The 13,108-nt window shown below is 48.0% G+C and overlaps 1 protein-coding gene across 1 annotated transcript in view; it reads left to right on the top strand.

The window, feature by feature from the left end:
* Nucleotides 1-13,108, top strand: part of Dnah10 (dynein axonemal heavy chain 10) — a 114,029-nt gene that overhangs the window by 39,771 nt on the left and 61,150 nt on the right. The window contains exons 22-29 of the mRNA XM_077796086.1: nucleotides 2,710-2,826; nucleotides 2,913-3,015; nucleotides 3,965-4,143; nucleotides 5,464-5,675; nucleotides 7,624-7,777; nucleotides 8,638-8,871; nucleotides 10,590-10,712; nucleotides 12,518-12,751. Of these exons, the coding sequence (XP_077652212.1) occupies nucleotides 2,710-2,826; nucleotides 2,913-3,015; nucleotides 3,965-4,143; nucleotides 5,464-5,675; nucleotides 7,624-7,777; nucleotides 8,638-8,871; nucleotides 10,590-10,712; nucleotides 12,518-12,751 (1,356 nt within the window). The remainder of the gene's footprint in view (nucleotides 1-2,709; nucleotides 2,827-2,912; nucleotides 3,016-3,964; nucleotides 4,144-5,463; nucleotides 5,676-7,623; nucleotides 7,778-8,637; nucleotides 8,872-10,589; nucleotides 10,713-12,517; nucleotides 12,752-13,108) is intronic.

Below are 13,108 nucleotides of genomic sequence, written 5' to 3'. Positions count from 1 at the left end.
ACGTCTGTGTCCATGAAGATGCCTGATTACTGATTCTGTTTTGTTTTTCTTCTTGTTCTTTTGCTGGAAGTTTATATTTTTAAAGAATTGTACTGTTTCATCTAAATTTTCAAATTTATTTCATGAACATGTTCATACTGTCTCATTCCCTCTTCAGTGGCAGCAGGCTGTAGTGATGCTTCATGTCTGTTCTGGTATTGGCTGTTTTTATTTTCTTCCAACTTGTCTTGATCATCAGATACATCAGATGCTTATCAGTTTGAGTTTTTAATTTTTTTTTATCAACATGTAACACACCTGTGGAGAATTGTAGAAACCACAGGTGTACAACTTGATGAATCTTCACAGTGAGCATCCCTGTAGTCAGAACTGAGATTAAAGAATGCAATGTTGTCAACACCCCACGAGCCCCTCCTAGCCTTCCTTTTAGGCAGTACTCCCTGGCAAAGGAAGCTTCTACCAGATCTTTAACACTAGAGATTATATTTGCCTGTTTTTGAAGTCTGCATAGATTGAATGATAAAGTATATACTCTTTGGTATGTTTTTTCACTCACTTTTACATTTCTGAGATTTCCTGTCTTTGCTGTGTAATATTCCGCTGCACAACTGTGCCACTAGAGGGTGTTGGGATGTTATGAGCATTGCTGATGTGACCATGTTTGCATATACTTTTGCTGCACTTCTGCATGCATGAATTCTGTTGGCTGTGAGCCTGGACAGCGTATTGCTGGGTTATAGGGAATGTACATGTTCAGCTTTACTGTTTTCTGCTAGCTTTCCAAAGGGGTGGTACTGATTTACATTCACACCACAGATATCAGTTGCTCCACCCTGCCGCAGTCTGGCTGGGCACAAAATCATGAGCCACTCACAGTCTTGTAGATTCAAACAGCAATTCTTTATTCCCGAACTCTCACCGGCACTCTACAGGCACGTTCTGGGAGAATCCACTTCTCCACCGGGCTCTGCATCCCCAAAACTCTCTGAATCCCGCGAGAACTCAACGGGAACTCAAGGAGCGGGAGCCTGGAGGCAGCAGGATACACCCTATTCCCAGCAGGATACCCCTTAAACCTGGAACCGTCCTAAACCCAGATCGCCCTAAACCCGGATCTGCCCTGGTCCTTGAGCAGGGTCACTTTTCTCAAACATTCATGCAATGTCACTGCAAATGACCTGGATCCAAGGCAAGCCCATTTCTACAATGGAGAGTCCTCCCTCTAAGCAACATGGGGTAGGCTGACAAGGAAATTGCCATGTGTCATTCCTACTTGGCTATGGCTCTCAGCAAACAGTTGATAAGTCGTTTTAAAACAATGTTTGGTTTCCTTTATCCTCTCTCTGGGTGGAGATCATTCCATCCTCCTCTGGCTTCCAGGGTTCTGCCTGAGAAGCCAGTGGTCCACCTTGGTGCTGCATTTGAAGATCGTCTACTCCAACTCATCTTCTTGTCTGCTTTAAAGATCTTTTTCTGTGTTTGGTTTCCAGAAATTGTAACATGATGTAACTAGGTTCTTTGTTTTTAAAATCCCAATTGGGGTTTGTAGAACCTTTAAACTTTGCAGATTGATGCCTTTGTCTAGTTTTGGAAAATGGACACCTTTCTCTGGGGTCTTTTCTTCTGTACTCTTTTCTCCAGGCCACAGGCATTAGGCTGGCTCCCCAGGGCCCTCACCACTCCCTTTTCTTCCTGTGGCTCATTCTGAATATTTCGACCTCACCCTTGGGTTCAAGCACTTTCTACTTGGTTGAGACTGGTGTGTGGTGACGGTTCATTAGCCCTTCCCTCGAGCTCTCCACTTCAGGCATTATCATGATCAGTTCTAGAATTTCCATTAAAAAAAATTCCTCTTCTATGCCCAAATTCTCAACTTTGCCTTCTGTTTCCTTTTCTCTTTTAAGCAAAATCATTTTCAATTCTGTGTCTGAGCAGGGTCAGTTTATGTGGTCTGTGAGTCTCTTTGTTTCATTTAAGCCCCCTTGTGTCTTCATAAGCTTGGTATTTCTGTTTGAGTTCTGGACAGTGTGTGTGGTGAATTGTGGAAAGAATTGGAGGCTCTAGACAAAGTTGTATTTCATCAGAGGAGATTTGTTTTTACTTCTGAAGGACAGGATATCTAGGTGCATTGCAACCCAAAATAACCTATTCTAATAAGAGACTAGGTTTTTTTGAAACTGGGCTTTATTTTTACAAAGGATTAACTCTCTTGGTTACCTCCATCTCTCTATTTATCTTTTTTTTTTTTTTGGTACTAGGGACTAAGCCAAGGGACACTCTACCACAGAGCTACATCCCCAGCCATTTTTTGTGGTGTGCTGGGGATTGAACCCAGGGCCTTGGGCATGGGAGTCAAGCACTCTACCAACTGGGCTATATAGGGAGCTCCTAAGTCATTTTTATTTTTCTTTTATTTTTATTTTGAGACAGTGTCTTGCTGAATTGCCCCAGCTGGCCTCAAACTTCCGATCCTCCTGCCTCAGCCTCCAGAGTAGCCGAGATTACACACTGCACCCAGCTATCTATATTTTGAAATGATTTTGTCCTGGTTTCATTTTACTTATAAAAGCATAACTTTAATATACCAACCAGCTTTTTCAGTTGGTTCAAATGACTCAGGCTGCTGTTGGGAGACCCAGAAATCCTGGGAAGTACTTGGGACACTTCAGTCCCAAATAGCGGGTAACTTACTGTCTGTTTGTTGATCAGCCTCCTGAAGCAGAGCAAGAACAGGTTAACAACATAGAGAACATGTGGGTCGGTCTCTTCAACGAGGCGCTGAACGTCGATCACGCTCTCTTAGGCATAAAGAGAACGTTCACCGAGGTACCCTTCACGTCTCACTCCACGTCAAGACACTGGGGGAAATGTGTTTGCACTGCGCTGAGTTAATGTGACCTTGCCTTTCTCAGATCACTCGGGGTGAAATAATGAACTACAAATTACAGATAGAGAACTTTGCAAAGCGCTTTTACAGTGAAGGCCCTGGTTCTGTTGGTGAAGACCTTGACAGAGGTAGGTCACCCTCCTTGGGTGCACTGAGCTAGCTGGGTCTGTTTTGCTTAGGAAGTTTGTGGTGGGTGGTACTTGTGTCACCATTTAAATATCTAGTTGTCCCTCAGATGATTTTCTCCTTGATGGCTTTTCATATGTGAAAAGCTGGGCTAATTCAATGCATTGACTCTCAAGAGCCTACCATGTGAGGCTTTGAGAAGACAGCTGGGAGTAGGGCCTGCTCCCAGAGGGAGCATTCTTGCTACAGCAAGCAGAGATTCTTGCTGTAGCACCTGCATGGTGAGCACCAGCCTCTGCCTTTGGGGATGTCACCTCACTTCCTTCCAGGGACCTTGCTGCTCTCCTCCCCTGGCATTCATTGTTTGGCCTGAGACCCTTGACCACACTGTGCTTGATCCCGCCCTTCAAGTACATTGACCCAAAGGGCAATAAGATGGAGATAGTGTTCTTAGTCTAGGTGGAATTTGATGAATCCCACGAGACTGGCACAGGCCACAGACCACCAGGGATTCAAAGGAGACAGTTCTCCTGGGGTACTTGGAAAGGCCTCTGGACAGGTAGTATCTGGGTGGGGGTTAGTGATGTGGAGGGCTGAAGGCCATTGGGATGGGGGAGAAGTGTAGGGCCATGACCTCGCTGGGAGATGAGGAAGTTCTTGAGGAGGGCAGCAAAGGACTGTGGTGGGGACAGCTCAGACTCGCCTGTGGCCACCTCGTCCCTTGCCTGCTCCGGGTGCCAGGACTAGAGTCTTCTCAGCAAGGGGCTTGCAGATGGAAGGGCCTTGTGGCTTCAGGGAGGAGGGTGCTGTGATGACAGTCTCATCGTTCTGGGTTCAGCTTCCCCTGTGGCCCGTGTGGACAGAGCGACAGTCTATGTGCCTTATCTGGGACTTCTCATTCTGTTTCGTCTGCGCGTCGCCCACTGGCTGACCCACGTGTTCATTTCCTAGGTGTAGAACTCCTAGGTGTTTTTGAAAAGGAGCTCGCAAAGCACGAGAAGAACCGCCAGGAGCTGGCCAACGCCGAGAAGCTCTTTGACCTTCCCATCACGTTGTACCCAGAGCTACTCAAGGTGCAGAAGGAGATGAACGGCCTTAGGATGATCTATGACCTCTACGAGGGCCTGAAGGTAGGGTCCACCAGGGGCTCAGCCTCGCTGGAGGGAGGTTAGAGTTCACGAGGCCCTGCGGACCGCGGTGCTGGAACGTACCTGACATCTTGGGTAGAGCTTGGGGTGAGCCAGGTGCATTTGGGCTGGGATGATGTCACTTTTGTCCTGGCCATCACTGGGCGAGAGGAATGGTCTTGTTGCTTCCCAGAAGGGTGCTTCCGTCACGAAGTCCCCAGTGAACCGCTCTCTGTGCAACCTGAATACGCCTGCCTCTTTCCTGGGCTCTCTGCACCCCAAGGCTGGCTCTCAGTCACCAGGACTGGGTATCTCTGGATCAGGCACAAACAGCTCATGAAGCCATTAATTCTGAATAAAGCTGTTGAAAGAAAAAACAGAGAGAACAGGAAGGCAGGAGTTAGGAGCCCAGCACAGACGGGTGTTGCAGGGAGTTTTGTATCAGAGGAGGCTGAGGAGCAGGGTGCAGGGGCTGTGGGGTCAGGATGATTTTTTTTTTTTTGCTTCAGGTGGGAGAAATTATGGCATGAGTTTGTAGGAGATAGGAAAAGGCTGGTGAGAGGAGAGGGGCGGGAGGAGGATGGCTTGAGTGTACTTGGCGTCTGCCCAAGAGGTAGCCTCAAACTGGGGACAGACAGATCCACCTGTGGTCATGCTGGGAAGGCAGAGGTCCTTCTGGAGGGAAGTTCAGTGGCTTCAGTTTCCCCAGTGACATGCGCAGCAAGATGACCTGCTGGGATGGTAGAGCCCCATATATCCACATCACCCATGAACTCAGTTTCCCGTCGAACGCGTTTCATGACCCTTGATGGAGGGCTGCAGATGCACAGAGCCCACAGTGGTGGATTTGATATGAGAAAGTGCTTCTTCCATTAAATCTCTGGAAAACAGCACAGAGAGTCTCCTCTTTATGACAACCAGGGACAATGTGTTCTAGTCTATGCCTTGGCCTCAGTCAGGTGGCTCTTGGACAGACACGTGGACTCTGTTCTCTCTTTTGTCCTTTCTTTCTGGTGCTAGTGTGCTGGGCCGTGCTCTACCCCCAGGCCACCCCTGACCCATGTCTTCCCGCCTGTCCTCGAGACGGGGAGGCATGTCCCTGGATGGCCCATGAACTCAGACACAGCCGTAATTTGGGGGAGGGCTTAGAACAAGTGGAACCCTTCTGTGTTTGTTGCAGGTCCTTGGTGTGTGAGGTTGGTCTGGGCCTGTGGGTGTCCCTGCTTTAGACAGGGACTCCGAGCTAGGGCCACCCTCTCCCCCGCAGGTTACCTTTGCTTTTCTGAAGGGTCTCTCTGAAGGCTGATTGCTGTGCATTTCCAGGTCGCCAAAGAAGAATGGTCCCAGACCCTGTGGGTGAACCTGAACGTGCAGGTCCTCCAGGAAGGCATCGACGGGTTCTTCAGGGGCCTCAGAAAGCTGCCACGGCACATCCGAACCTTGACAGTGGCCTTCCACTTGGAAGCAAAGATGAAGGCCTTCAAAGAGTCAGTTCCTTTACTTCTGGACCTGAAACACGAGGCACTAAGGGACAGGTTTGTTCTGTCCTCTGTTTGCCCAAGTGGATGCATGGAAGGGGCTTTTAGTGCAAAATGTGTCCCTACTTAAATCTGATGGCAGAGAAAGGTTTCAGCGGTGACGCAGGCTGTAAATGCGCAAGTGGTAGGTCTGTGACATGGCTTTGATAAAAATCATCAACATCCAGTGTAAAGTGGCTTGTGATGGCTTCATTCAAATGCTTAAAAGAAAAAAAACAAGGAGACTTGGTCAGCTCCATCCTGCCTAAACACAACAGGACTCACGAATGTAATTTCCAGTGTTCTAGGCAGCTACCTTAAATGAATGAATGAAAGGAAATAAAGGGAATTAATTTTAATGATACATTTTAATTAAGATATCCAAAACATCATTTCAACATTTAGCCCGCATAAAACATTCCTGAGATATTTCATCTTAAAAGAAAAAAATACATTGAAGCAACTCGGGAGGCTGAGGCAGGAAGACAGTGAGGTCAAGGCCAGCCTCAGCAACTTAGTGAGACCCTGTCTCAAAAAAAAAAAAAAAAAAAAAAAGTGGCTCAGTGGTCGAGCACCCTGTGTTCAATCCCCAGTTCAAACAACAACAACAAAACCAAATCATTGAAACCTGGCATTCATTCTATACTCACAGCATTTGTGTTTGAGCTTGCACAATCCCAGGGCTCAGTAGCCACCACACTGGACAGCGCAGGTCTGTTGGGCTTGATGGAGTAGCCAGTCCCGCGGGGGAGGAGGGCGACCTCAGTGTCTCCAACAGCCGGGGATCAGGAGCAGCCTTGTGGATTGTGTTCTTCCCATCACAGCACCTAACATGTGGTCATGTGGTCGTGGGGTAACAGTGGGTGACTTCCTTTGTGTACTGGGAAAATCACTCCTGTCTCCACATCCTCCCGGTGCCCCTGCTTACATCTGTACCTCTCCCTCAGATGCTTGCAAGCCCCAACACCCGCTTCACCGCTTATCCCTTGAAGGTAGTCACCGAGGCCCAGTGACACGGGCTCTCTGCCCACCTTTGCACATGGGGGCATTCTCCCACGTGAGACTGGCGCCAGCGTTTTCTAGCTCACGGCCGCAGCCCTTGGCTCCCCACCCTGTGTCACTGAGCATCACTGACCTGCTCTGGGTTTTTTTTTTTCCCATCATTTTCTTTCTTTTTTACTTAAATGAACATATCCTAAAAAGAAACTTAGGTCACCACTGTGAATGGACAGCTAACAGCACCTACCAGAAACTAAAAGGAGTTTTTTTAATTAAAATGATTTTTAAAAATTTAGCTCAGCCGGGTACAGCAGCACACACCTGGAATACCAGTGGCTCAGGAGGCTGAGGCAGGAGGATCAAGAGTTCAAGGCCAGCCTCAGCAAAGGCAAGGTGCTAATAGGGCTGGGGACGTGGCTCAGGGGTCCAGTCCCCCTGAGTTCAATCCCTGGTACAAAAAAAAAATTTAGCTCAGACCTGTTGCCCGTCCTGCTTAGGGCAACAAGGATGGTGGGTGACAGTGACGAGGCATTACAGACTCAGCCATGCCAACTGAGACTTGCCCTTTGACATAATTAGAAGGACGGGGACTGACAGGGTCACCTTGTACCTGGGTGACTTGGTGTCATGTGATGTTGAGTCTTCGGACCCCCTAACCCGCTACCTGGTCACGGCGCCCCACGTCCTGTCAGTTCCCAGGCAAAGCTGGGGATATAGGGATGCAGACGGTGACCTTCTTTCTGGCCTGCTCTGTTTTTTTTTTTTTTTTACAACAAAAGTCCCTGGGCTTACAGACTTCGGGGTTTGGGAAAACGGGTGGGGATATAGTTCTGGTGAACTCCTCATGTTGTGGAATTTCATCAGGAGAAGTTTTCTTGGAGGGACTTGTCCTGTGGCTTTAGTGGGGACGCGTGGATCCGTCACTGACATCGACAAGCATGAGGTCTCAGTGTCGATGCACTTGCAGGCACTGGAAGGAGCTCATGGAAAAAACAGGCGTCTTTTTCGAAATGACTGAAACGTTCACCTTGGAAAACATGTTTGCTATGGAGCTGGACAAGCACACGGATATCCTCAATGAGATCGTCACAGCGGCCGTCAAGGAGGTGGCCATCGAGAAGGTAGGACTGCAGCCAGAGCAGAGGGGGCAGCGGGGAGGCTGCCTGTTCTCCAGCAGAGAGTGCGTTCCTTCCAGTGTCTGCTGCGTTTGAGTCACAAGGAACTATTCTAGAAATAGACTCTCTGCCTCGGTGAGCGCTCCCTTGTCCCCCCTGTTGTTCCTCTTCCCACTCATGATAGAAGCAATGGATGTTCGCAGTGGCACGTTCAGAAAAGAAACCAAATCCCTCATGATCTTGCCGCCCAAGCAGCTATCACTACCCTTTGGGTGAATGCTCTTCCTGCCTCTAAACTGCATTTACATACATGTTCACACACACACAGCATGTGCACACATAAAGATATGCACACCTACCATAACATATCCACATACATTTATACATATTATAAATACATATGCATACACGTACATACACACCAGAGTTTTTGGCAAATGGAATGCTCATGGGCACACTGTTGAGTAATTTGATTTTTGGCTGGGCAATAGAGTCAGCCCAGGGGCAGGACCCCATAACCTTGCAGGCTCCTGAGGCCGACTGTGGAAGTCAAGCCTGGTTCTGGGAGAACTGGGCACAATCTTGGCAAGCTGCCTTGCCTGTCTGAGCCCGAGTCCCTCTGATGATCACCCCTGCCAGGAGGTTGCTTTGAGGACCAGCAAGGTCATACCTGTAACATGCTTACCTGGTACATAGCACATTCTTGATACGTGGTGACCGATGCTACCATGGTATCATTTGACTTTTCACACGATTGCTCCAGGACCCCAGTTGAGGTGCTGATCAAAGGAAGCTGAGGAGGTGGTTGTTGGGTTGGGGTTCCGTTTTCCCAACTTATGAATCTTTTTAAAAAATTTTCTGACCAGGCTGTGAAGGATATTCTGGACACATGGGAAAATATGAAATTCAATGTGCTCAAGTATTACAAAGGCACCCAGGAGCGAGGCTACATATTGGGGTCTGTGGACGAAATCATTCAGAGTCTTGATGACAACACTGTCAACCTGCAGAGCATCTCGGGAAGCAGATTCGTGGGCCCGTTTCTGCAAACTGTTCACAAATGGGAAAAAACGCTTTCTCTCATAGGGGAAGTCATTGAGGTGAGCACAAAGACAAAAGATGGAGCAAAGCCAGTTCATAGCAGGAAAAGGCCTTTATATGAGAATATTTTGTGCTTAGAAATGGATGATCCTTTTTTATACATTTTTTGGTCTTGATTTCTTTGGGGGAGGAGTGCACTTCTAGGCATTCCCAACTTCTCCAAGGAGGAGTTTATCTGAGTTTTAATTTGTGATGAATGTATTTTTAATTTCTAAGATTCCTAATTTTTCTCAATGCAGTCCTGTCCTTCTTTAATATTGTCTTGCTCTTCTTTAATACTGACATTGGCAAGCATTAATTAAAACATTTTTTTGTAGTTGTAGATAGACAGAATATCATTATTTTATTTGTTTATTTTTAATGTGTGCTGAGGATCGAACCTATTGCCTCACACATGCTAGGCAAGTGCTCTGCTGTCGCGTCCGGCAGGACACATCAACGTGGGCAGCGAACCTAGATGGGGAGGAATGAAGGGACAAGAGACACGAAAGGTGACAGCAAGACAGGAGTCTGATCAAGTTGCAAACTTTTATTGTTCATACAGGGGTATTTATATGCTGGGGATGGGGAAGCTCTCTAATCAGCAATTGCTGGATGTGGGTGGTAAAACTGCCAGCTGCAAGATGTCTGATGATCCTGATAACCGCAGGATGTTCCAGGGAGATAGGTAGCTGCAGGATGCCTCCCAGGCAGGATGTCTCCCAGGGGGCTGTCAGGCTAACCTTTGAAGGAGAATTTCCTTCTAGTCCCTGACACTCTGCCACTGAGCTACAGTGCCAGCTGGCAAACATATTAATTTTTATGTCCTTTTTTTTTTTGAGGTGCTGGGGATGGAACCCAGGGCCTTGCACAAACTGGGTAGGCACTCTGCTGCTGAGTTTCAGCCCAGTCCCTCAGTCCTTTTTATAGCAGAGTAGTACTCCATTGTATGAAGAGACCACATTTTGTCTGTCCATTCAGGCTGATGGACATTTATGTCACTTCCCTCTTTGGTATGATGACCAGCTTCCAAGAGCCACCTGTGTAGTTACTTCTTAGAATCTCTGTTTTTGGCTCTCTGGGTCTGCACCTAGAGGCAGAGCAGCCTTTTGCACGGGTAGGGACCCTTGTTTGTTGTGGGTCTTGTGTTCCAGACTCTGCTTGTGGCTGGAAGTTTCCTCCCCTTCCTGCATGGGCATGGAGTATTTTCTTTGGCTTTTGAATGTGGGCTGTTTATTTTAAAATAGTTTGTTAGGCCTTTTCCAGAATTCCCATTCAGTAGTCCCACCCCCCTTATCCTCCAGGGAATACGTCCCACATGTTCCCAGGATGCCCTAAACCAGATGGTACCCACCTTGTGTGATCTGTTTTTTCCGTTACACACACAGCTCTGATAAAGGTTAACTTACACGTCACGAGCAGCAAGAGATCAACAGCAGCAACTACTCACAAAATAGCGCAGCCCTGGCAAGCTGCCCTAATGAAGGCCACTGGGATGTGGTCTCTTTCTCAGAACAACTCGCTGTCCTTTTGAATCGCAGTTAACCATGGGTAACAGAAACCATGGAAGGGATGCTGCGGATAAGAGGGGACACAGCCCTGCGTGTGCTCAGTGCTCCCTGGCCTGCGGAGTCCTGGACTGAGCAGATCCGCACGGTCCCGGGATGGGTGGGATCTTACCATCCCTTCCTCATGGTGCCTGGTCCCCCCTGTTGACATCACCATCATACATTTTCAGATCTGGATGTTGGTCCAGAGAAAATGGATGTATCTCGAGAGCATCTTCATTGGTGGAGACATCAGATCTCAGCTTCCTGATGAGGCGAAAAAGTTTGACAACATTGACCGAGTGTTTAAAAGGGCAAGTGACGGGCGCCTGGTGTAGTCTGGATGGAGGGATGGACACAGGAGATGCCTTTGCTTCTAATTTGCATGCACTTTCTCCATTGGTGGTCTCTGAATTTTTTCAGTCATGACCTTAATCTGTTTAGTAAAAAATCCTGTTTGATTCTTGGCTGCTGGCATATGACGCCGAATTTTTATTTTTATTTTTTTAATCATAAAAGCAATGTTTTCTTACTTAAAAAATGTTTGGAAATGCAGAAAATGCATTGCCTATGGTCCCTTCACCCTCAGGGGGCAGCTCTAACCTTCAATACAGGTTGAGCACCCCTAACCTGAAAACCCCAAATGCTCCACAACCTGAAACTTTTTGAGCACCCAGATGATGCCAAGATGGAAAATTCCACACTATGAAACTTTGCAAGAAATTGTCTTAAAATATGTAATTACCTTCAAGCCCTGGGCATAGTCTGGATGGAGGGACAGAGCACCTCAGATACCTCACACGTGTTTCACACCCTGAAACACGTGTGAGCTTCTTGCTTGGACCTGGGTCCCATCCCGAGGGGTTCTCAGCACGTACCTACAGATGCTCCAACTCTGAGCAAAACCTGAGACCCGGAGCACCTCTGATAGGAGGCTCTCAGCCTGCCCAGCGCTTGGAAATCCTCCCTGTGTGTACAGGTTCAAACAGCAGTTCCAATGGTATCACATGCAATTTTATATCTTAAAATTCTCGTTTAATATTATATAAAACATTTCATATTATGAAAGTACCGAAGAAATATTTTAACAGCTCTGTGTGATAGTCCGGTGTGCGAGGCCTGACATTGCTTTCATTGATTGGTCTCTCTTGACTGCACCTCTTGTTAGAGCAGAATCTCTTTTGTAAAGAGCAGGTCTAATGCTGTTTGCCTATTTGGCACTAGATTGTTAGGAAGCAAATGGACCCCAAAGTGTCACTCTGCCTGGGTCCTTTCCAGGCTGCCTTGGGCTCCCCTGCTGGTAAACAGGGCTGGCGATCTAGATGAGGACTACCCGCCCTCAAATCCCACTTAGCTTCACCCCTGTGTTCCCAGCTGCAGGGACAGGTGGCTGGTTGGTGTTTTCTCTCCTTCATCCCCTAGAGTTCATGATGTTTTTCTTACTTATTGGCCCAAGCTCTGTTTTAAAACTTGAAGGAAAAAACCAAAACAGATAACATCCAAATTCATTATAGGAGGATTTACAAGTAAAGCAAAAAAGAACAAAATAAAAAAATACCAACAATCCTTTTACCCAAGTTAAAATACTTTTTGTTTTATTTCGTACAGTGCTGGGGCTCAAACCCAAGGCCTCGAGCATGCCAGGCCACGGAGCCACATCCCCAGCCCCAAGATAATTGTTTTAACACCTGAACACCTTTGCAGGAGGCTTATCCTGTGTACGCCTGCAAATCAGTGTAGATAACTAACTAAGCAGCCTGCGACAACAGGATCATTCTTACCAATATAACCGAGTTTTTTTCATTTTGCATCTTTGACATATTTCAATCAGTGAATATCTAGTTGTCCCGTTTCTGTGTGGTCAGACTTTTGACAGGGCATGTCCACCATGCCCCCCCACCCTCCTTTTGCTGTGCAAGGTGCCCTAGCGAATGCTCTTGTGTGTACAGCGCACCCTGCTGGAGGAGCCAGGCACCTGCCGTGCGGCTGGCCTCCGGGAGGGAGGGTGACCTGGAGGTGCTGACTGCTGGCCTCCCACAGGGTTGTGCCTGTGTGGGAACCTGGGGAAGTGCCCCTGCCCACGGGGTGTGGGGTGACGGCTCTCTCCTGTCCCGTCCAGATCATGGGCGAGACCCTGAAGGACCCAGTGATCAAGAGGTGCTGCGAGGCCCCCAACCGCCTGAGCGACCTGCAGCACATCAGCGAGGGGCTGGAGAAGTGTCAGAAGAGCCTGAACGACTACCTGGACTCCAAGAGGAACGCCTTCCCCAGGTTCTTCTTCATCTCTGACGACGAGCTGCTCAGCATCCTGGGCAACAGCGACCCGCTCTGCGTCCAGGAGCACATGATCAAGGTGGGCGCACCCGGATCCACGGGGGTGTCCACCTGGGCATCCTGTGCAGCGAGGTCCCCCAGAGGGTTGGGACTGTGAACACTGCTGAGGTTTTGACTTGAAGTATGAACCTGGCAACATTTGCTTAAGTCTGAAGCTTCACCCAAACTCAGTTGTTTCTTGCTCTTTCCCCGCAGTTCAACCCCCCCCCCTTTTTTTTTGAGAGACTAAGACAAAACAACAGCCACCCATATCACAAAGGCTAATGTAATAACACTGGAGAGCAGTGGTTTAGCACACGCACTCTGGGACCAGTTTTCTTGAGCTCAAATCCTGGCTCTTCCCTAAGAGGTGTGTGAACTTTGGCAAGTAATGCGA

The sequence above is a fragment of the Urocitellus parryii genome, chromosome 3, assembly GCF_045843805.1.
Source record: "Urocitellus parryii isolate mUroPar1 chromosome 3, mUroPar1.hap1, whole genome shotgun sequence".
NCBI lineage: Eukaryota > Metazoa > Chordata > Mammalia > Rodentia > Sciuridae > Urocitellus > Urocitellus parryii.
Note: the sequence above shows the minus strand (reverse complement) of the source record. Positions and strands in the feature narration are given on the sequence as shown.